At 44.8% G+C, this 24,117-nt stretch overlaps 1 protein-coding gene across 4 annotated transcripts in view; it reads right to left on the reverse strand.

Moving 5' to 3' along the window:
- The window catches only part of Smg6 (SMG6 nonsense mediated mRNA decay factor), a 242,521-nt gene that overhangs the window by 12,863 nt on the left and 205,541 nt on the right, over positions 1-24,117 (reverse strand). For 3 of the 4 annotated variants that reach the window (XM_085695284.2, XM_085695285.2, XM_085695287.2), the window contains exons 14-15: positions 13,783-13,959; positions 9,273-9,419 (exon numbers count right to left, since the gene is read on the reverse strand). In XM_085695284.2, the coding sequence (XP_085551410.1) occupies positions 9,273-9,419; positions 13,783-13,959 (324 nt within the window). The remainder of the gene's footprint in view (positions 1-9,272; positions 9,420-13,782; positions 13,960-24,117) is intronic. The other variant, XM_085695286.2, reaches the window with a different exon arrangement.

Raw genomic sequence — 24,117 nt, forward strand, 5'->3', positions numbered from 1 at the left:
TTACTTTTAAATATTTTTAAAGTTTTAAAAATAAAAACTTATTTTTATTGTTTTCAACTGAGTGTGTGTGTGCATGTATGTAGGTGCCTATGGGGGCCATAAGTATTGGATCCTCTGGAGCTGGAGTTACAGGTGGTTGTGAGCCTGTGGTTGCTGGGAACTGAACTTGGGTTATATGCTCTTAAACTGCTGAGCCATCTGTCTAGTCCCAGGAGTACTTATTTCTCTTGTGAGATTTACAGCCAGTTGGGTACAGTGGTATGTGCATGTAGTCCTAACTCCCTGGGAGACCTATTCAAGAAATCACATGAACCCATTCATGAGTTCAAGGCCAGCATGAATAGCACAGTGAGACTCTCTCTCTTTTTGGTGTGTATATATATATATATGTGATACATATATGTGAGTTTAGGGATACTTGTGTCCATGTACGTGTATACAAAGTTCACAGCAAGACATTCAAGTATCTATCGGTATGGTTTTCCAGTTTGTCTGGAGACAGGGTCTCTCTGAAGTGGAAACTTGATATTTCAGGAAGGCTGGCTAGCTGGCAGACTCCCAAGGTCTACCTGATCTGACCTTGCCCCATGTTAGTGTTACAGGCACACACTGCCATGTCCTGCTTTTTACATGGGTGCTGGAGACTCTAGCCCAGGTTCTTATGCTTGCAGAGCAAGTGTTTTACCCAGTGAGTGATCTCTGAAGCCCCTTGTCTTTTTTTTTTTTTTGGTTGTTCGAGACAGGGTTTCCCTGTGTTAACAGTCCTAGCTGTCCTGGAACTAGGAAAGGCTCTTGTAGACCAGGCTGGTCTCAAACTCACAGGGATTTGCCTGCCTCTGCCTCCCGAGTGCTGGGATTAAAGGCATGCACCACCGCCTGGCCCAACCTTGTCTTTTAAAAGAAAAATGATACTTCTGATTTTCATTATTTATTTTCTATATACAGTTTCTTTGTGTAGCCTTGGGTTTCCTGGAACTAGCAGTGTAGACTAGGCTGGCCTTGAACTCACAGAGCTCTGCCTGCCTCCACTTCCCCATGAGATTAAAGGTATGCACTCCCATCGCCTGGCATTATTTGTTAATTTTTAAAAGTAAAGGTTCATTTTAAAAATGTATATGCGGGGCTGGAGAGATGGCTCAGCGGCTAAGAGTTCTGGCTGCCCTTCCAGAGGACCCAGGTTCAACTCCCAGCACCTACATGGGAGCTTACAACTGTCTGTAACTCAAGTTCCAGATCTGACATCCTCACACCAATGCACATAAAAGTTAAATAAAAAAAGTCCAGAATAAATGGAACGGAAGAAATTATGCTGATGTCAATTAAAAAAATAAAAATAAAAATGTGTGTGCCTGTGAGAGTTTGTGTGCACCACATGTATGCAGGTTCCTGAAGAGGACAGATGAAGGTACCAGGATCTCTGGAACCGGAGTTAAAGGCAGTTGTGAAGTACCATAAGGGTGCTGGGAGCCAAATGCAGGTCTTCTATAAGAGTAGCACTCTTCCCCCTCCCTGCACCTATTGCCTTCCCCTCGAGATAGGGTTTCTCTGTGTACCCTGGCTGTCCTGGAACTTGCTCTGTAGATCAGGCTGACCTAGAACTCAGAGATCTGCCACCACCCCACCCCCACCCCACTGAGCAGTACTCTTAATTGTTGAATAATTTTTATTTTTTGATAGTGCTTTACTAATTGCTCAGGTTTGCTTCAACCTTATGATCCTCCTGCCTCAGCTTCCTGAGTAGTAGGAATTACAAGTACACTCAACTATGCCTAATAATACTACCTATTTTTCAAAATTACCTGGATTATAAATGAAAAAAAAAGGGAAAAGAAAAAAGTAAGAGTGGTGAGAAACCAAAGAGAACAGATAATTCATTGAAGCAACTTTCCCCCAGAAGTTCTTAGAATCCCTTTTCTGTGTGTCCAAAAGCACCACAAGGATAAACAGATGCTTACACCAGGTGTGGACATGCTCAAAATCCAGAACTTGGAATGGGGAAGAGTATATGAGGTCTGTCCTGAGCTTGAGACTAGACTCAAGGCAAAATACAAGTAGAAAAAAAGAGAGTGTAGTGCTTTTTTTTCTTTTAAAGTATGATGACTTATTTGCTTGAGACCCAGTGATAGGTCTCTGCAGAATGTGGTGGCACATGCCTTTAATCTCAGTACTCAAAAGGCAGAAGCAGGTGGGTCTCTGCAAATTTAAGGCCAGCTTGATCTACACAGGAAGTTCTAGCCTACACAGGACTAGGGAACCTGTTTCAAAATAAATAAACACAGGGTCTCTCTGTTGCTTAGGTTGGTTTTGAAATCCTGAGCTCAAGTTAAAATAACTGAGTCTCTGAAAAGCTGGGATTACAGCGACATCAAGATTTAACATAAGGCTCATAGGGCCTAATTATTACAGGAGCTCAATGAACTCAATCACATAGTCTCATCTTCTAAATAGTACTTTAAAGAAAATCCTGCATGAATAGGCTGTGTATGATGTGCATGTATAGTGCCTGAGGAGGTCGTAATGGGGTGTCAGATCCCCTGGAACTAGAATTACAAACAGTTGTGAACTGGCATGTGGGTACTGGCTGGGAATGGAATCTATGTCCTCTAGAAGAGCAGTCAGTGCTCTTAACAGATGAATCACTGCTCTATACCCTGAATTTTAATAATAACGCTTGTTCTGAAAAAGTCAAAGAAATATATACTCTCCCTTTTCTGAGCTTGCTACAACCATCAGTTTAAAGGTGTTTCAGTCAAACACCTTGACCATTTTGGGATTCTGGGGGATGCTTCGGGTAGCCAATGAGTTGTCAGCAGCTGGAGCCAGCTGGTGGTATAGCACCTTGTTAGGCAGAGGCTGAAGTAGGCCTGGGAGGTGCCCAGCTCTGCAGACTGATGTGCTTTCCTGCTCAGGGGCGAACGTGCCCCTGGACTGGTAGTGTACTGGCTCCCACACTGTCTCCGACAGCTAGGAGCCAGGGCTGAGTGTCTGCTTTCCGCTAGCTTCCATACAGGTGTGTGTGTGTGTGTGTGTGTGTGTGGGTGGGTGGGGGGGTGGATGCTCTGTGCATACCCCATTGTTCCACAGTGCCCCCCCTCTGGCTGGGTGGCAGTGTGAATGGACTGTGGCTATATTTAGAGTGAAACTCCTGGGGCTACCACAAAGGAGTGACTGCATCTTCAGGAGGGTGGGTGGGCGGGAAGGGGACAGGCAAGTGAAGCTATTTTTAGAACACATGTCATTGCTGGCTACAGAGCAAGACTGTGGCCATAATGCAGAGGGAAACAATAGCTGTGGCCAGAGGAAGAGCCTGTTATGTTTCAGGTGGGATGTTTGCAACTGCTCAGGAAACCTGACCCCGCCCAACAGCAGCACAAATCACAGAAGAGACTCATGGAATCAGGGGAGGAGGTAGGAGATTCACAGGGCCAGGATCGCATGAGGTGCCAACAGGCCATGCCTCATGCCTGGAGGAGAATTTTCAGTGACTGCTTGGCCCTGAGTACCTGGTTAGGAATGAAACCTTTCTGATCAACTTCCCATACTAACCATGTACCTTGCTAAGGACTCTAGACATCTCCCAAGAAGGGCAGTACAAAAAAAAAAATACAGGCAAAAAGCAGTGAGGTAGACAGGACCAGTACAGTAGGGAAGCACCATCATAGGGAATAAGGTAAAGCCTGGGCTAAGTCAGAGCGTGTGGTCTCAAAGCCCTGGGTGGGTGGACTTGGCACCCCTTACATCTAGGGCCTGCCTGGGCTCTGTAGCTCCAGCTGCACAGGCCCTGAGAGCTCCCCACACCCCTTTTCTGACCTCTAGTCGGCCCCACTCACCAGCTCCTTTGCAGTGCCGGAAGCAGGGAGGGACAGGCTGCAGAAAGAGGCCAGGCCTCACCTCCCCCATCTCCACAGATGAGCTGAGGCCCAAGGGCCTATGTGGGAGCAGGGAAGTGGAGGTGTGGCTACAGCTCCAGATCACACTTGGACTTTATAGCCATCCTGGGGCAAGGGGGCTTTTGTTCAACCCCATCTTCATATCCCCTTCCCCAAACATGTGTGGTTCCTGTTTTGCTGCATCTGTAAAAGGCACTGGGAGCTAGGGACTTGCCTTACACCTCTCGGTTAACACCCTGGAGACTGATGGAGTTCAGAGCAGTGTAATTTACAGCCCATCTCTCCGATCTTAATTCACTGGATGCTCCTTTCTTCCTTATTGTATTAGTGTGACCCAGGTACCTGCCAACAATAATGGTCTCTCCAGCTAGGAGCCTCTCCCTTACTCCCAGGACAATTTATACCTTTTCCTTGGGATTTTCCCCCTTAAATTAAACAAAAAGAGGAAAAATAGAGAAGGTTAACACGGGTTTGAGCACTGAGGCCCCGTGGTTCTGGGCAGGAAGCCAATGGCCTGAGGGCACACACATGTGTGTGCTCTCCCAGAAGGGCCTTCACCGGCCCTGTTTTACAGCTACCTCGGCACAGACTCCAGGGTTCACGCATATGGCCAGACAGATGTGTCTGGCTTACGTTCAAGGCTGGAAAATGAAGAATTATGGAAGTGAAGGGCCTCGGGCATTAAAGAGAAGGGGGAGGTAAAAGGGGGAATTTTTCCTCTGCTGAGAAATCCTCCTGTGGCTATGGGGCTGGAGGAAGGAGGCTGACAGGAGGCAGGGCCGCCAGCAGTAGTGCATGTGGGGCCTGTTCTTAAAGGGGCCAAAGCAACCTCCTTTGAACAGAACTGTGGGACACGATTAGTGGCTCTGGAAGTTAGGTCTTACATTAGACCTCCAATTATTAGGACTGCTTATTGCTTGCATGACCAAACTGGACAGTGTACTCTGGCCAAAGATGGAGCCACTACAGCACATGTTCTCAGAGCATCTCTCCCCCTTTCAGGAGTATGAAATGTAGTCCAACCTACATACATCAGGCTTAGAGTGCAGTCCAGTTCTGACCTTTAATTTGCAATCTTTGTGCCTAAGCCTCTTGAGCATCAATACATGAAGTATTACCCTGGCTTATTTGTACCTGATCATCCCAAAACAATTTTCTATTTATTTATTTGCTTGTTTGTTTATTTACTTATTACATGTGTTGGAGGAAGTAGTTACATGCATGTGTTATAGCAAGTATATAAAGGTCAGAGGACAACTTTCAGGAGTCAGTTCTCTCCTTCTACCATATGGGTGCTGGAAATTGAACTCAAATTATGCTTGGTGGCAAGTGCCTTTTTACCTGCTAAGCCATCTTTCCAGTCCTGTACTTGATCTTTTTTGTTTGTTCATTTTTTTTTTTTTTTTTGGTGGGAGGAGGGTTTCAAGACAGGGTTTCTCTGCAGCTGTTTTTATTTATTTTATTTATTGATTTTTTTCGAGACAGGATTTCTCCATAGCTTTTTTTGGTTTCTGTCCCGGAACTCGCTCTTGTAGACTAGGCTGGCCTCGAACTCACAGAGATCCACCTGCCTCTGCCTCCCAATGGCTGGGATTAAAGGTTAAAGGCGTGCGCCGCCACCACCCGGCTCTCTGCAGCTTTTTGAAGCTTGTTCTAGAACTATCTCTGCAAACCAGGCTGGCCTCAAACTCACAGAAATCTGCCTGTCTCTGCCTTCTGAGGGCTGGAATTAAAAGCTTACACTACCACTGCCTGGCTATTTTTTCATTTTTTGAGATAAAGCCTCACTATGTAGCTCTGGCTGTCTTGGAATCTGCTTTGCAGAACAAGCTGGCTTTTGAACTCACAGAGATCTGTGAGGCTGCCTTTGCCCTGAGTCTTGGGATTAAAAGCATGTGTCACCACACCCACTTAATACTTGATCTTTTAAAAGACCCCACTCACAAGCCAAATCACTTGTTTTACAACTTCTCCCAGGGCTGTGATGGCAAACACCTTTAATCCCAGCTCTCAGGTGTCCTGAGTTTGAGGACAGTCTAGGAGTTCCAGGACAGCCAGGGCTATATTGAGAAACCCTGTCTTGAAACAAACAAACAGAAAAGTAGCTTCTCCATTGTATGGTTTGCCCTAAAACCTCCCACTTTTTTTTTTTATCTTAGCCATCAGGAGAATCAAGGTTCAATACCACTTGCTAAACTGAGCTGGGAACGTCGTCCCTGATTTCTAAGATTCATAGTACAGTGGAGGAAAATGGCCACAAATAACTGTAATATGAGACATGATAACAGTACCACAAATGAAATATAAATCAACACCGCAGGAACCCTATAGCAGAGAGATACGTGAATTCCTGGGGGAGATCAGGGAAGGCTTCACTGGGGAGAAGGAGTTTCATTGGGAAATACAGGGGAAATAGAATTTCAACAGGAAATGGGAAATGTAGAGCAGAAAAAGAGCCATTTGGATTGAGAGACAGACTCAACAAATATCTAAAAGTGGGAAAGGGCAGGGTGGGTGTAGGGTAGTGAGGAGAGAGGAAGGTTAATAACACTATCTGGTCAGGAGCCTTAATGCCCCAACAGGCACCTTATACACACTGTTGCTTATCCTGAGAAAATCCAGCAACTACGGGGCAGGTTCTGTGTCGAGTTCATTTTACAGATTTAGAAACAGGCTCAGAGAAATCAACCTCTTTGCCCAATGTCTAATAGCTAATAATGGCTCACAGGGAGTGTGTTAATGGGAAACAAAGTAGAAAAAACACACTGGGAGAAGACTGGAAGCCTAAAATGTCATTAGAAGGAATTAAGCTTTATTTCACTAGACAAGCAAAGGCACTGATGATTTCTGAGCAGGGAAATGGCTCTATGGGAAAAGAACTGAGCTCATGGTGTGGCTGGAGCCTGGTGGCCACACTGAGTACTATGTAAGTCCAAGAGGAGCCACTTACAGTTTATAAAGTCAGTGGCATCCTCTGGATCCATACAAAGCAGGGCCTTAGTTCCTATGGTTAAACAAGTCCCTGAACTAGGGTAGCAGCAGCAACAGGACTTAGGAAAGAAGGGGTGAATGTACAGAAAATGATAAGAAATTGGACTGGGGCAGAGATGGCGCATGCCTTTAATCCCAGCACAGAGGCAGAGGCAGGTGGATTTCTGTGAGTTTGAGGTCAGCCTGGTCTACAGAGCGAGTTCCAGGACAGTTAAAGCTGTTACGCTGAGAAACTCTGCCTCAAAAGAAAAAAAAAAAACCAACCAACAAACAAACGAAAAAAGAAAATAAATTGGATAGCAGGGGTAAAAGCTCATGGCAAAATTTGAGATGATGTTCTACTTGTTACCATCAGTGAAGTCAGCCAAAAATTTCTGTTAAATACTAATTCAGCTTGCTAGACTTAAAAACAATAGAAAGGATAAGTGGAACTTAAAAGAAAAAGCTGGGAAAGGTTTTTCCCTGTCTAGCAGAGAAGACAATAGTGCATTCACTATGTTAATGGGAAGCTGGAGGAAAAAGACTTAAGGACCCAAAGCTATACAGAAGTTAACCATATTGGAGCCTTTTCTTTCTTTCTCTTTCTTTCTTTCTTTCTTTCTTTCTTTCTTTCTTTCTTTCTTTCTTTCTCTCTCTCTCTCTCTCTCTCTCTCTCTCTCTCTCTCTCTCTCTCTTTCTCTCTCTTCCCTCCCTCCCTCCCTCCTTTCTTTCTTTCTTTCTTTGAGTGGGTTTCATGTAGCTCAGGCTGGCCTTGAACTTGGTTTGTAGTTGAGGATGGCTTTGAATTCCATCCTGCACATCCCAAGTGCTGGAATTACAGGCTTACACTACCATGAACAGAAGGATTAAATTTGGTAAAAGCAGGTCCTGGGTGATTTTTGTCAATAATTTCTTTAACAGCTGGACTGACAGTCAAGACATTGAGGTGGTAACTACAGGTGCAACTTTTGTGAGGAATGATGATGAGAAAGAGAAGGGCAGGAGTTGGGCAGTGGTGGCACACGCCTTTAAGCCCAGCACTCGGGAGGCAGAGGCAGGCAGATTTTTGTGAGTTCGAGGCCAGCCTGGTCTACAAGAGCTAGTTCTAGGACAGGCTCCAAAGCTACAGAGAAACCCTGTCTTAAAAAAAAAAATCAAAAAAAGAAAAGGGTAGGAAGAGAAACTTGAAGATGATGCTGTTCTTTGGGCCACAAAGAGGTTTACAGTCTTTACAGAGTTTAAACAAAGAGATGGCCACATTATAACAGGCAAGCATGTAGAGATATATTGCATGCTGGATCCTAGTAGCAATAGGACATGGGTATGTCTAAGAGACCAATTCCAACTGTTATTCTTCTCCTGAGGCAGGGTGCTAAGACTAATTTCAGATAAAGGGACCACTGCAGGATAAGCACTTTGGTGGTAGTCTCATGCAAGCCTCTTAGGACAGTACTATCACTCTGCAGATGAAGAAACAGGCTCTTCAAAGTTAGATAGTTTGCTCAGTGTTATAAGTTTAGGTAAGTGTCAGCTCCCAAATTATATCAAGTTTCTTGGTTTTCTACACTAAACCATATATTTAAAAGAAGAACAGCATGCCAAGAGTGGTGACACTTGTCTCTGGAGGCACTTTGGACATGAGGCAAATGAACTCTGTGAATTTAAGGCCACCCTGGTATGCATAGTGAGTCCCAGGTCAGTCAGGGCTACACAGTAAGACCTTATCTCAAAATGGAAAGAGGGAGACATGGGGTGGGGAAACTAGAAGAAAGGGATGGATGGGAGACAGAAAGGAAGGAAGGAAGGAGATGAGAAGAGCATCTGAAGAGAGCCCTAAAGACATACATACTTAGAGGGGTTTAATGATCTCTCATGCAAAAGTATATATAGGGAGCATAATTTCCTTGGAGAAATTATTCAGTATAAGGAGATAGATCTGGGAAAGCTATAGAGAAAAACTTGCTGGAAATGAAGATTTAGGCTTCCAGAAGGGCTGACAGTGCAGTAACCCCTGAATGCAGATTAGGTAGTTTCTCCCTGAGAGAATGTGGAAAGTTCTCTGTCCAAAAGGGGCTCTCCCATATATTTGGAACCCAGCCTACGGCTATGGTATCCTAATCCCACAGTAAGAAGTGCTCTCAATGAATAGCTACATATGGTGAAAGAGAACTTTGAGTTCATTTAATTACATGAAAGACTGTATGTGTTGTATTGACAGAGTCTCACAGGAGAAGTGATGCTCATCAAATACTGACAAGACCCTACCCTGCCTTAGCACTCACAAAGACAGATGCACAATTTGAGTGCAGAGGTGGGGTATAACAACAGATGCCATGCCACTCCCTGCTCACATCATTTCATGGTTTGTAGGTCACACCCTCAATGGGAATCAGTTTCTCCAGTCAGGCTCACCTGGATCTTTTCCTGGCGTCGCTGTTGCTCAGCTATCTTCCTCGCTAGAGCCAGCTTCTTGGCCCGAAGTTCCCTGATATCATCCTCGCCCCCACTGCCTTCAGCCTCTGAATCTTCCTCAAAGTCTTCAATTACCACATCTTCTTCCTTGAGGTAAAACAAAGGCACAGACAAAGGAAAAGAAGAAACTGTGAGTCATGGAAGTTAATGGGTCCACTCTATTCCTTTAGCCCACCCGATGCTGATGGGGTGCACTCCTTGCCAAGGGTTCCCTAAAGTATGTTGGCAGAAGCTGTCATTCTTTCCCTTAAATTGCACCCTTATATGGTACAGCTTTTTCTTACATGCTCATACATACAACACTCATAATCATGTATGTTCACGTGTATGCTTGTGTTCACACTCCTTTGTTTTCCCTGTATATACTCAAACACAAACTTTGGACCTATTTTCACTTTGAAATTATAAATGATTCAAAGGATAAATGATAGAGAAAGTTGAACTGCCTAATTTAAATCTAATTCATGCTAATAATCTGATAAGAATCAACTCTGGCCAACATCTGGGAGCTAGGAGAGCAAGGAAGTTCCCTTGCCCCAGACAGCATCAAGAGCAGATGCTGTAGCTCTATAGACCTAGCCCTGATTTCTTTTTAAGACCACAGCCTGGTGATATTGGGATTTCTGGGCCCCACTAAAAAATTCACATAACATGGCCTTGCTTAGCTGCCCTCCAAGGGCCTAGGCAGAGTAAGAAGGAGGTGTCTGGCTAGCTTAAGGAGCCTCCTTGCCAGGCTGATGGAGCCTTCCCCAGGGATGGCACTTCCTCACTTGCAGACTCAGTTCTCAGCAGTCACTGCTCCCCGGGTGGTCCTAGCTCCATTCCTCACTTTCTTACTTTTGGCCTTGGTCAGGAGAGAACATACAGCTGCCCAAGAGAGCTTCCTTGATGGATGGGGCTAGTAGGGGAACATAGGGAGTGATTCAATAGGAGAAAAAAAGATTCCTGCAATTCTAACAGGATGATAGTGATGCCTACCCTGACAGCTACTAGCTACTCAGTGCTTTTTATGGGCTGTGTTAAAGGCTATGTGTTTTTCATACATTAACTCTTTTAATTCTCACAACTCTTCTTTTTTCTTTCTTTCCTTCTTTTTTTTTTTGTGTTTTTGAGACAGGGTTTTTCTGTGTAACAGTCCCAGCTGCCCTAGAACTCACTCTGTAGACCAGGTTGGCCTCGAACTCACAGAGATCCATCTGCCTCTACTTCTGAGTGCAGGGATGAAAGACATGAACCACCACCGTCCAGCTAATCAGCTAAATCTCACTCTTTTTTTTTTTTTTTGGTTAAAGATTTATTTATTATTTATTATGTATATAGTGTTATGCCTGCACACCAGGAGAGGGCACCAGCTCTCATTAAAGATGGTTGTGAGCTGTCATATGGTTGCTGGGAATTGAAGTCAGAACCTCTGGGAGAGCAGTCAGTGCTTTTAACCTCTCAGCCATCTTCTCTCCAGCCCCTAATTCTCATAATTTCACATAGCTATTACCACCTGTGTTTTATTTATTTATTTCTTATTTTTGGTTTTTCAAGAAAGGGTTTCTCTGTGTATCTCTGGCTGTCCTGAAACTCACTCTGTAGACCAGGCTGACCTCAAACACAGAGATCTGCCTGCCTCTGCCTCCACAGTGCTGGCATTAAATGAGTTGCAGCATCACTGCTGGCCCATCCATGCTTTATAAATAAAGACATTTAGAGTAAAATAGCTGTTAGGAGTCACAAAGGTGGCAGGAAGCAGAGCAGGGATTCAAATTCAAATGAATCTGACTTCCTCTCACTGCTGCTTTTACCAAGCATAATGAACAAACCTGCAGGATGCCTGGTGGTGAGGGTGCATGCCTTTAATCCCAGCACTCAGGAGGCAGAGGCAAGCGGATCTTTTTGAGTTTGAGGCCAACTTGGTCTACAAGAGCTAGTTCCAGGAGAGGCTCCAAAGCTAGAGAGACCCTGTCTCAAAAAACCAAAACAACAACAACAGCAACAACAAAAACAAAAACAAAAAAACCCTGCAGGGCTAGGGTTCTGAGTTGAGGGCACAAGCTCAAATTCAGCCCTTAGCTTTGTCAGGCCTGGACCTATTAAGGCAGACTGGAATTCTCTTGGTAAAAAGTAGTTAATAAGTGATGAGAAGAGGGGGGATGTAGGGAAGCTGGGTGGTTTGGCAGTATCCTTGAAAACTATACATTGTCCCGTTACAAAGAAAGATGACCAAAGACACCCCATCACCATTATGCACCTCTTCCAATTAAGTCTGCAGCTTGGGGAGATGAGAACTGAGGATAGAATCTGTCACAGTCCTGAGAGGTCTGGGGGGGGGCGTCTAGTGTACTGTCCACAGGCACCATTTATTTGTTCAATACTTAGCCATGAAAAGGAAAAAGACTTCATATCCATTTCCTTGCTCACAGGGTAAATCTGGACAGGAGCAAGTGCAAAAAGATGCCTGCTGGCCCACAGAGGAAGAGTGTCTGTCCTTGCCTGCTCTGACCCTGGATGGACAGTTAGCACTGGTTTAGAGTGAGCAAGAATGAGGTCAAAGGAGGGTCAGAGAAGCTTGTCTGAGGTTTGCTCAGCTCTCATAGCAAACGAGGAAGTAAAGGGTTATGAAATTACACAGAACAGGGTAAGTAGGGTTTCCCAGGGACCACTGACATAAAGGAACCCAGGAGACTCGTGGGAAAAGGAAGAAGTGGGCAGCCTGGTGTGGGTCATGAACCTTTGCTTGGTCAATAAACCTCAGAAGGAGAGTACTGTGGCACAACTAGATCTGGCACTAGAGGTGGCCTGTTCCTTCTAGGGTGCCTCTTTGCCTAGCGAGGCTTGGGCTGCCAGTTCTACTGTTCAGAGACATCTCTTCCAGTCATGCTGGAGAGCTGGTTTTACTCATCCTCCACTGCCTACTTTAGCCTTCCAGTGTGGGTGAGATAAAGGAAAGAGGTACGGGTATCATTGCCCTGTGTTTCCCACACTGCCCAGAGCTGCAGGAGCACTGTTCTGCCTGCTAAGGTTTGGATACCCCACTGGTTCTGACAACTCCACTCTCTCCCATGCTGACAGCTCATTCTTTCCTGTATTCCCTGCCCAGGTTTCATCTGGAGAGTCTAGAATTGTGGGCTTAGCTATAGCCCTGGAACCACCTCTGCCCTGGAAGCTGAGCCCTGTGTCATCAGGCATGGGGTGGAGTTCTCCAGCTATCCTAATGAAGTCAGGCCAAGACTGCTTCTCTGAAGACTCTGTTCCAAAGGTGGCCACTCTATCACTGCCTGAGATCCTAAACGACAGCTTCCAGCTGACATCTGGCTTCCTTGGCCTGTTGCTGATTTCATCCCTGTACCCCGCCCTGCTCCACCGGGCGCTTGAGACTGCTGCAGGCCAAATGACTGTGTTGGCCTGTGGGTGACCTGGCCTCTGGCTAGAATTGCTTCCGTCTCTTCCCTCCATCCCATGTTTCTTTCTACCTAAGGCCCCTGTCTTTAATACTATGCGGTAAAAAAGAAGAGCCAACCTTCATATAAAAGTGAGATGTGTGTACACACCCAGATAGTTACTCACACACAGACAAACAGCAAGGAGGCTGACAGTGATGCTAAATGCACACATGCTCCATTTCCACCACACAATCACATTTACTCAGAACCCACAGACCGCAGGAGAGTTGGCGGCAATGTTCATTTAAGTTGACACCCAAACTGGGCACATACAGATGACCATCAAAGATCATCCACAGAAAGACATATATTACATTAGGGTAACTGCCAAGGAGGCCTGCAGGGGTGGGTACATAGGTAAACATAGCATAGTAGGTCCATACACACAGACACAGACAGACAGACAGACAGACAGACAGACAGACAGACAGACACAGACACACACACACACACACACACACACACACTAGTCTGGAGTGAAGCAAGGGCTACAGGAAAAACCAAGGGCAAACAAACAAGAGGAGAATTCCTTAATCACATCAGGATGTGCAGAAGGGAGGGAGTAAGAGAGGGAGAGCAAGCCGGGGGAGGGGTGATTTTCCACATGGGGCCAGCAATGTCAGCTCTTCCTGTATGTGAGCCCTGGGCCCGTGAGCCCGAGGCTGGAGTTCAGGCCTGTGCAGTGCTGAGCTCCACACAGCTATAAACTTGATCCTCAGCCTGAACCCTAACACCCCTTTCTCTCTACTGCCTCCTAAGCCTCCAGAGCTAAACATTATTAAACTCTTTCCTCCAATGCAGCATTAAAAAGAAGCATCTGGAACTCGTAGATAGAGGCACTGGGGTAGACTGGCAGGAAGGGGCACCAACAGAGTGCACTCTTGAGAATGGCTGTCATGTCAATAGACACTGAACTAAGAGGTTATAAATAACCCCAAGGAGAAGCTCCAGCCTAGGCATCGGGGCCTGGGGGAAGGGGAACCTTCCCTATGCCATAGTGGGCTCTTCCCTCATAGTACCTCATCTTCCAGTTGTTTTCCCTCTTGGCTTCCCATTTCCTTTCCCATGGTGTCTGGGACGGGTGCCACTGACACATATTTTCCACCCTTGAATGCCAGCAGAGGCTCTTCTTGTCCACAAAGGGCTTCCAGAAAATACTTCAGCACTGTGACCCTTTTGCAGTCAGATGCAATAACCTACAGGGCGAGAGGGAGAGAAGAAAAACAGCATTTTCTGAGAGAGAGCATGAAGATGAAAGACAATGTTAGCTGCAGGGCACACGAGAATTGTGTCAAAGTTACTGGGGAGGGAGGTAGTATGAGCAATAAGAGTGTGCGTGTGTATGGAGGCAAGCAAGGACCAAGGTCTTCCCAAGGAAGGAAGTCACCAGGGCCTTGCTTAGGTCATCCCTGGGGCAGCAGACAACCTCAAGACCAATGCCAGGTGCCCCCAGGGCTTGTGCTTTTCTTTTACTAAGACATTATGAAAAAAGTAAAAACCAGAAAGTAATTTCTTCTAAGTTTGGAACAGTAGTAACAGGACAGGGAATGGATTGCCGCAGGCTGGCTGCCACAGACACAATTTTTTAGCACCCCTGGTGCCCCTCTCATGACTCCCTGCAGGACAACTTGCAGGCTCAAAGATAAGTTTTCTTGGCTGTTTCATCTTAGACAAGTGATTCTGAACTCACTTGGATGGAACCTGCCTCACCTAAGAACTAGGCAGGAAATTATCAGAAGAAGACTGGGCAGAGCAGGTGAGTTCACCAAAGTTCTGCCCTCCAGGGTGCACACAAGTTGCTCCCATGTTGTTCCAGCTGCACATATGACAGTGCTGTCAGAGAAGCTATAGTTGATTTAGCTGAGATTGCCTTATTATCCTGAACAACTGTCAGATTTGTAAAGGTTCCAGATGAAGAAGTGTCCATAGTCACACAGACTGGAATACTCCCTGCAAGGCTACATATGCATGCCTTCACCTCTATCTGTACCTGTGTTGTGTGTACTGTTCTGTCTTGCTATTGGTGGCCCCTTTCTCTTACTCTCTGGCTTCTGAGGCCCTGTTCTTGTCTACTGACTACTAGATGTTCATCAAGGAAGAGGGCCTGGCTTAATGTGCATCTAAGTAGCAGAGGGCCATGTCTACACCATAATGGCCAGATACAACACAGAGGACAGCCCTTTCACCATCAGTGATTCCAAGACACACTAAATGACCGAGACTCATTTTAAAGCTTTATTTTATGTGCTTGGGTATTTTGCCCACATCTATGTTTGTGCAACAAATACATGCCTGGTGCACAAGGAACCCAGAAGGTAGTGTCAGATCCCCTGCAACTGGAGTTACAAATGGTTATGAGCTGCCATGTGGGTGGCTGGGAATGAAACCCAGGTTCTGTGGAAGAGCAGACAGTGCTCTTATCTGATGAGTCAAATCTCTAGCCCCACCTACCCCCATACCTATTTTAAACTTCATTTCTGAATATGAACGGACAGGTGAAAGACTGCTGTGGAGCTTAGACTGTCTTGGCTCATCATTTCACTGTTGTACATACCAGCTCCTCCATTCAGAGGGCAAGCCCTATGGTGTCAAAGATTACATTTTGACCTGGTCTACAAGAGCTAGTTCCAGGACAGGTTCCAAAGCCACAGAGAAATTCTGCCTCAAAAACAAAACAAAACAAAACAAGAAAAGATTACATTTTCTACTTCTCATGTTTCCCTGGGAGGGTGCTATGAGAATAAAGAGGCACACAACAGGATAATGGGAAAAGACTTGTCGGCACAGAGAAACTCACTGGAGACCATAGGAACAGATGATACAGGATGATCCATATCTTCTAAGGCAGGGTGAACGAGTCACCACTATGGCATGTGGCTGGTGCATGCACACCACTCATCTGTGCCACAACTTCATTCTCTGCCATCTTCTCCCCTGCCCAGATGCCATTCACCTATGGCTACTGTCACCATAGGGTAGAATATTAGGCTAAATATCTGACCACATTCATTTAAGAGGCTTCCCTGAAGAGGCTTAGAACCTCTTAAGCTTAAGAGGCCTGATCCTGGGATACCTCCCTGAAGGTCCTGCCTTGGGCCAGGGCAGGTAACCATGGTTCCATCGTGTGTATTTAAACGTGTGATGAGGAAGGCTACAAATACAGAAGCAGGGTCTAGAAGGCATTAAACAACAGAGCTGAAATGAGTAATAGCCTGGCAGGCAGCACGCACAGTGGCTTGCCTGCATCCCCAGTCTCTCACTTGCAGAGGAAACTTCTGCATTTCCACAAGACTGCCAGTTTCCTCTCTGTGGTCTAATTTTAACCACCTTGTCGTTACAGTGTGTGTCAGCCACCTGACCCCATTATGACCTCTGACCTTATGCCCCAGCTACTGCTTGCACTATGTAGAGTTATGTAATGGATCCAGGACTTTCCTTTCTGGCATGAGACTGCTGCCACTGAATGGAATGGAGGAAGTAAAAGAGTGAGGAGAGGAGAGAGAAGGAGTTTGTAATGGTCCTTGGCTCACCTGGATGGTCAAAGGGCTATACGAGCCCCAGTTCAATCTGTAGCAGAAACCTGCTCATGAGAAGACAATGTCTTATGGGTATATGCTCATGCAAGTGGAAAGAAACACCTTTGTCATTAAGGCAGGCCCTGGGTGGGTACATGGCTCAGGAAGCAGTGTGATTCCTGGCCAAGAGGGAGAAAGGCCACATGTGTGGACGTGGGACTCCTGGAGATGGGGATTTCCAGGGCACAGCAGGAGCCTGGGGTGCAGACATCCTGAGCCTGCCCGCAGTACATCCTTAGAGGTTCAGTGGGAACTATCATGAAGAAAGACAAGCGAAAAGGAACACCGACCTTGCTCCAGCTTTCATTTCCATGTCTTTTAGAATGAACCTAGTTTCCCTGGGAGTTTTGTCTGCTATGGTCATTCATCCTTGCCAGTAAGGACCATGACACTACTATGACTGCTCAAAGAGCTCTGCTCCAGTGGGACATCCTAAGTTGGATGAAGTGGTCCAAAATGGATTCTACTTTGTTTATGTAGAGACAATTCACCCATGTTTTGGAAGAGTTTTGTTTTGTTTTTTTTTTTTTTTCATTGTAATCCAACCAGCAGGGAGAACAAATAAAAGTTGGACACAGTATTCTTAGGTTTCTAAAGTACAGTGTAACAGTGAGAAATGTACTCAAGTTATTTAGTAAACTGGGAAGATGACAAGCAGAATGTGTAGGGCTTGCCCAAAGATGCAGGGAAACCTTTTTCTAGCCTGCTGGGCTGGCTGACGAGTATTCTGCCATAGAGTGGGAGGAATGAGTCTGGTAGAGAGAAAAACATAGCACTCTTGACCCTGGAGTTCTACAGGAGACTCTTGGGAATTTTTTTCCACACAAAGGGACTCTAGTAGTTGAGTCAGAAAGGGACAAAACAAACAAACGAAAGTTTAATATGTTAAGGGATACATCAAGATGGAGAAAGCCTTTCAAACCACTTGCTTTAAAAAGCAAACTCCAAGATGATCTCTGCTTGGCAATGAGGTTTCTTGCAGGAGAGGGGTTAAAGGTTAAAGGGGTTATAGGTTCTCTGCTTGGAGAGGAGAGAGTACCAATGAAATAGATGATGTAATTCCCAAAGTAACTCCTTCATGAGCATATTTTTCCATTCTCTATCAATGAAAAGCGGAGAATGTAAATAGTATGTCCACTGCTCTTTGCTTTGGGCAAACTCTACATTTTTCTGAGGAGAAAGCTGGGAAGGACAGACTTCCTCTGGAGTGGGGAGAGGGCTGCTAGATGGAGAATGCCCTGGGAGCCTTCTCAGTATACCTTTCTGGGAGTCCTTCTAGAGGAAGACTTACTCCAGAGTTAATGGACAAAATGTCTCACATGAATCACTCTTGCTTTCAACAGAAAACTGGGGTTAGGTCAGGGAAGACCTGAGGGGGGGGGGAAGCACCCTAAGAAAGCCCCTTTCTATCTCCTTGAAGGTTGTCTAAAACGGCTCCCTATCAGGAGCAGGAACCTAAACCATAAGCTTCAGGGCTCCAGCTATCTATCACCCCATCAAGTCCACACACAGAGAACCCAGCAGAAAGGAAAACTGAAAGCTTGATGTGGAGAGGAGATACCACTGTCTGTTCTATCCCAGGCTCAGTTCCTTAGAGAGAGATAATGTGAGGAGGTAATGAGGTGGGGGCGGGGGCTAAGAGGCAGGTCTGTAAAAAGCAGAAGAAACCTTTCAACTGACAAAGGAGAATGTTGGTCTACTACCTAGGGTATTTTACATGGGGAGGTGGACAAGTAAGAATGGTGAAAACTGAGTAGAGGTCCACACAGAAACAGAAAAGAGACTGATGCTACTTTATGGAAGGTGGGAGACAGCAAGAGAGAAAGGGGACCAAGCACTAGGCATCGCATACTGATGTAAGCCAAGTTCCAAGATGCAAACACCTCACAGCAGCCTTGGGGAAGGGAGAAAACCTGGACTAGGCAGGAAATAGGAGGAAGGGTTGGAATGCTGACATGCCTCTGGAGCAAACTCCTGAAGGAGTGCTCAGAGCCCACAACAGCTAGTTATTTTGCAACATTTCTTTCACTAAACTTTTGGTTTAGGGGAATCAGAACATCAGAACTTACACTACAAGCCAGTTTTTCTTTTCTTTTCTTTTTTTTTTTTCCTGATCTTAAAAGTTCAGCTTGCCACTGCTCCTCTGGTTTAAAAAAGAAAAGAAAACAAAACAAAACAAAACAAAAACCAAAACAACAACAACAATAACAAAAAAAAAAACCACATGGGTTTTTCTGCTCCAAACTTAAGTTTACAGGTTGTTTTCTTGTTTCTCTAAATGGAGTCAATTATTCTCACATTTGTTGAAACCTTCAATCAAGCTTTATAGCTTGTGAATTTTACAAAATGTCCTTAGAGCAAATAAGATGCAGACAGGAAAAGTGAAGTCTTGCTGAGATTATTAAGAAATCTTAAAATAGACTCATAATCTACCACTAATGCTGGTAAAATACAGGCTGCTTGGCTGGATTCTGAGGTCAATTAGCAATGGGTTAATTATCAACTTTAATAACTCAAGCCTACAGAATTGGCTATAAGAAACTTCACTCACACCAATGTGTTTTCATAGATCAGGAACTTTTAGCTATGTGGGACTCACCCTCACTAGAGATTGAGGGTGGGAAGCACACTTCTGTAGCAGCCAAGGGTGGGTAAGCTTGAGAAGGAGTCTGCCAATGAAAATTCAGATACAAGAAATAAAGAATCCCACACAGGGAATCCTCTGGAGCTGGAAGGACAGAGGAAATGGTTTATTCGCATTCCTAGGGGGAGGGGCTTCCTGGCAGGGAACAGACTCTTAGAGGCAGGAGGGAAACTGGCCACAGGATGCACATTCACTCTGAAGACAGAGGCAGTAGCTTAGGACCAGGAGATACACACTCATAGTCTGAGTCAGAAGGAGAAGGTATAAAATGCAGAGAGGGTCAGGGGTCAGAGGAGTAAGAGAGTAAGAAGCTGTACTTCGGCTGGGTGACCAAGATGAGATGTAGAAAAGCAGGAGTCCTGTATACCAGATATATCTCTGATGACTTGGGCATACAGTCCAAAAGATCAACCGAAACAGCCTCTCTTTCCTGATCCCTGCCCCAACACAACTTCATTTTTAGCAATATGCCAAGCACAGGCCACTTCTTGGTTACCTCTGATCCCAATGTCTATATCTAGCCTTCCCTAGACCCTATGGTTGACCTGTATAGGCGAAGAGAGAGTCAAATGGTCGCAAGACAAAGTGCTAACAGGACTGATCAACCCACAGCAGCCACAGCATTCATGACCTGAGTCCCATCCCTATTTCTTCAGAGAAGGCAAGGTGAACAATCAAAGAGAAGCAATCAGTTGGCACAGATGCCCGCTCTCCACACCATACGTACCACATGTACACACACATGTATGGCAGCAGCAAGTCTCCTAAAGACTGACTGACAAGAAGTGGCAAATAGGGCTGGAGAGATGGTTCAGAACTTAAGAGCACTGGCTGTTCTTCTAGAGGCCCTGAATTCAATTCTCAGCATCCACATGGTGGCTCACAACCATCTATAATGAGATCTGGTGCCCTCTCCTGGTGTGCAGGCAGAGCACTGTATACACAGTAAATAAATAAATTTAAAAAAAAAGAAGTGGTAAATAGTTAGGTGGAGGGTTGGAGAGGTAACTCAGTGGTTAAGAGCACTAGTTGCTCTTACAGAGGTCCTGAGTTCAATTCCCAGTAACTACATGGTGGCTCACAACCATCTGTAATGAGATCTGGTGTGTACATGCAGGAAGAAGTCTATACATAATAAATAAGCCTTTAAAAAAAATAGGTGGGAGGATTGGGTAGTAGTAAGCTTACTGAAAATTCAAAAGGCGTGGGAGCTTGACCACTGGGAAAAAGGTACTAACTGCTGATACTTCCTAGCTGTGCCTCTAAAGACAAGTTAGTTTCTCAGAGCCTCTATTTGCTCAAGCTGTTTCTGAGGTGTAGATGATATAATAATTATCAAATAGTTAGTAAGGTGCTTGGCCTTAATAAATGAGCTGGGTGGTGGTGGTGCACACCTTTAATCCCAGCACGTGGGAGGCAGGTGGATCTCTGTGAGTTCAAGCCAACCTGGTCTACAAGTGCTAGTTCAAGGACAGGCTCTTAAAACAAACAAAAAACTACAGCCTAAACCCAGTCTTGATAAACCAAAAAAAAAAAAAAAAAAAAAAAAAAAAGAGTGGTTGCTTTATTCTGTTCACAGGTGTCTAACACCATTGAGAGATTTAGAAGCTGGGCTCAGGAAAGGAGGAAACAGAGTTGGAGAACAGACCAGAATGCTTACCTGGCTATTGACACGGCTCTTAAATCTTAACTCACAACTAAGGTGCTACACTCAGGTTTCTGAGCAGGTCGGCTGTTAGAGAGAAGGCCTGGCCTCTCTCCAGCAGTTCTTTTTCCCTTCCTGTTCTCCAAAGACCTGGACCTAACAACAGGCATAAATGAATTCTATAGGACTTTGGAGAGGATCTAAGGGCCAGGACAAGCAGGTCACTAGTAATACAAACGATCAGAAATAAAATCCCACCTTAAGTCAAAATTCTGACCCCTTACAGTGGTGTCATGGGTGGTAGATTTGCCTTAAATAAGACTCAGCAGCATCTTTGACCCAGGTAGCCTGATGGAAAAGTAATGATGAGAAAACACCCTCTTTTGAATTTTTAACCCACCTGAATTTCCTGATCTTTTCGGCTAGGTGCCTGAACTTCCCAGAGCAGAATATGGCTTGCTCTTCATGGACTTTTTCCAGGGAAAGAAACTATTCTCTCACAGCTCTGAGCTCCGCTGTTCCAGCAAGGTGTACTCTCGTCAGCTAGGGCACTGCAGACGGCAGGCTATAGGCAGCAGTAGCTTGGGCTTAAGTCCAATCCTGCTTCCCCTACAGAGTGCTCTAGAGAAACCACCCACATTGGCAGGGGTTGGGGCGGAAACTGGCACTGCCAACACAAGCCTTTCAGGTCTGGCTGGCTTTAGCTGGTCTGAAACATGGAATGCAGGCAGGCTCTGGGCCCTCACTTACTGAACCAGCAGGGGAGGCTGCAAGCTCAGGCCCTGGGGAAGAAAGTATTCATCTGTCTTAATTTATTGCCACACTGACAGTGAGTTCTGGGATAGAATCATGATCTAGTACAGTGGATCTCAACCTGTGGGTTGTGACTCCTTTGGGGAGGTGGGGGATGTCAAATGACCCTTTCACAGGGTTGCCTAAGACTATATGCATATCAGATCTTTACATTACAATTCATAACAGTAGCAAAATTACAGTTAAGAAATAGCAACAAAAATAATTTTATGGTTGGGGGTTACTGTGGCATGAGGAACTATACTGAGGGTCACAGCATTAGGAAGGTTGAGAACCACTGATTTAGCTGGTCTGAGCCACATTCCTATTTGCTTTCCAGATAGCTAGTGGCCCCACCCCTTTAGGTTTGTGTTCAAGCTCCTTCGCCAAATCTGTTCCCAGTTTTAGTTATTCTGTGAGGGGAGATAATGTCCTTTTTGAGTCATCTGCAGCATTTGACAACACAGGCAACACTCAATCAGCAAGTATTTATTAAGTGCCTACTGTATGTATAAGCATCATGGCTTGGGATCTGGGATTCAACAGAAACTACAAGGTCCCTGTTTCAGTGGGGTAAAAGGGTCACACACATACTAGATAAAACAAGAGACTCAATACCTACAGCACCCAGGTAGGTAGAATTCTTAGTCTTCTTTCCTCAAAGGAGGATATATGTCTTACACATACAGAGACCTAATACACTGCTGCTTTATGCCTTTCAGGCTGATGGTTCATGAAAAGTCAGGACAGAGACCTTCCCTAGGTCCAGCCTTACTACAGAACAATTTCTAACCTCTTAGTGCTTCCCTAGTCTGTGCAATCATGACTTCCACATAGGTCACCACTACTGTACTTCTATTACTTCCTAACCCTTGACTCCAGGCTCCAGGCAATGACCCCTTCCCCCACTGCCATTTGCTCCCTCTGTGACTTGGCAAATTTTACAAATGATTCTCCAGGCTATAATGACTTTGCCTATGCAATCACTCCATCCCTCCAATGTCTTTTAAGCCTGATAAAACTTACTTCCTTCCTCTCCTCCCTTTGAGATAGACGTTATCGCAAACATAATTTGCTCTCATACTCATGATCCTCCTGGTTCAGTCTCTGAAGCACCTGCTTGATTTTAAAGCCTTTCTTTGCAAGACGCCAATTGGCCATTATCTATCTTGCCCTGCTACACCCATAAATCTAAGTAAGGACTTATATCACAAGCCAGGAGTTACGCTAGACATCCTGAGTACCTAAAACAGAACAAAACCAACAACAATCCTTGATTTCACATGACCTTCAGTCTAGTAAGGAGCCCAACAACAACTAATAAAATAGTTTGGCCCTTTGGTACCTACAGGCCAATACTTGCTTCTTTTTTCTAGTCCTATTTACAGTTCAGTTCTTTTTCTTTTATCTTTCTTTCTTTTTATTCTTTTCTTTTTTTTCCTAGACAGGGTCTTTTTAACTAGCCCTGGCTGTCCTGGAACTCACTACGTAGATAAGGTTGGCCTCAAACTCATAGAGATCATCAGATTACCTCTGCCTCCCAAATTTAGGATTAAAGGTAAGAGCACATGCCCAGTTCAAAATACTTCTTATTATCTAAATAGACAAGTTTTTAAAAATTCTATGCCAGACATGGTGGTTGCACACCTTTAATCCCAGCACTAGGGAGTCAGATTTCTGTGAATTCAAGGCCATCTTGGTCTACAGAGTGAGTTCCAGGACAGCCAGAGCTAAACAGAGAAATGTTATTCTACAAACAAAACAAAACTAACGAACAACAAAAACAACACAAATCTGTTAGATTTCCAGGCTTGACCATGCAGTATTAGGTCCCTTACCACCAGAAATATATACGAGGGCTTACTTTATAAACAGCATGGTAGTACATACTTGAAACACCAGCACTTGGGAGGCAGAGGAAGGAGGATCAATAGCTTAAGGATATTATTAGTCAGAGCCTGTCTCCTACCAAAGAAAAAAGGGCTCATTTTCTAGAAGATCAATCCATTTCTGGAAATGTCTATCTCTTGTAAACCCAAATCTGCCTCCAATACATCTATTTTTTTTTCCTCTGGGGTTCCATTATAAATGCTAACTTCCATCAGACTGGCCTCAAATTATTTGAGATCTGTTGTATTATACTTTCTCTAGGCTAAACAATCCCACTCCGTATGTGCTTTGCACTTTAGCTGTCTCTTCAACACCCTGCTATTTCACTAAGACTAATATCCCAAATTCTTTCACTAAAATTAACTTAAAGCAAATGCCTACTTGAAAAAGTAATTCTTTGACAAAATAAGTTGTCCTTTTTTTGTGTGTGTTAGATACTATCTGGTGAAAAGTGATCTCTATTTGTTGCTTATTTTATCAACAATATAAATGTAGCAGAGGTCATGGTGGTACATGCCTATAAATCCCAGCACTTGGGAGGTGGAAGGAGGAGGATCAGGAGTTTAGGGCCATGGTGACTTTGAGGCCAGCATGAGATACCTGAGACTTATTTCCACTCTCATCCCACAAAGTCCTTAAGCCAGTGGTTTTCAATCTTCCTAATGCTATGACCCATTTATGTAGTTCCTCATGTTGTGATGACCCCCAACTATAAAATAATTTCATTCCTATTTCATAACTATAATTTTTCTACTGTTTTGAATTGTAAATATCTGATATGTAACCACAGTGTGGTCACGTCCCACAA

This window comes from Myodes glareolus, chromosome 9 (genome assembly GCF_982192425.1).
Source record: "Myodes glareolus chromosome 9, mMyoGla1.1, whole genome shotgun sequence".
NCBI lineage: Eukaryota > Metazoa > Chordata > Mammalia > Rodentia > Cricetidae > Myodes > Myodes glareolus.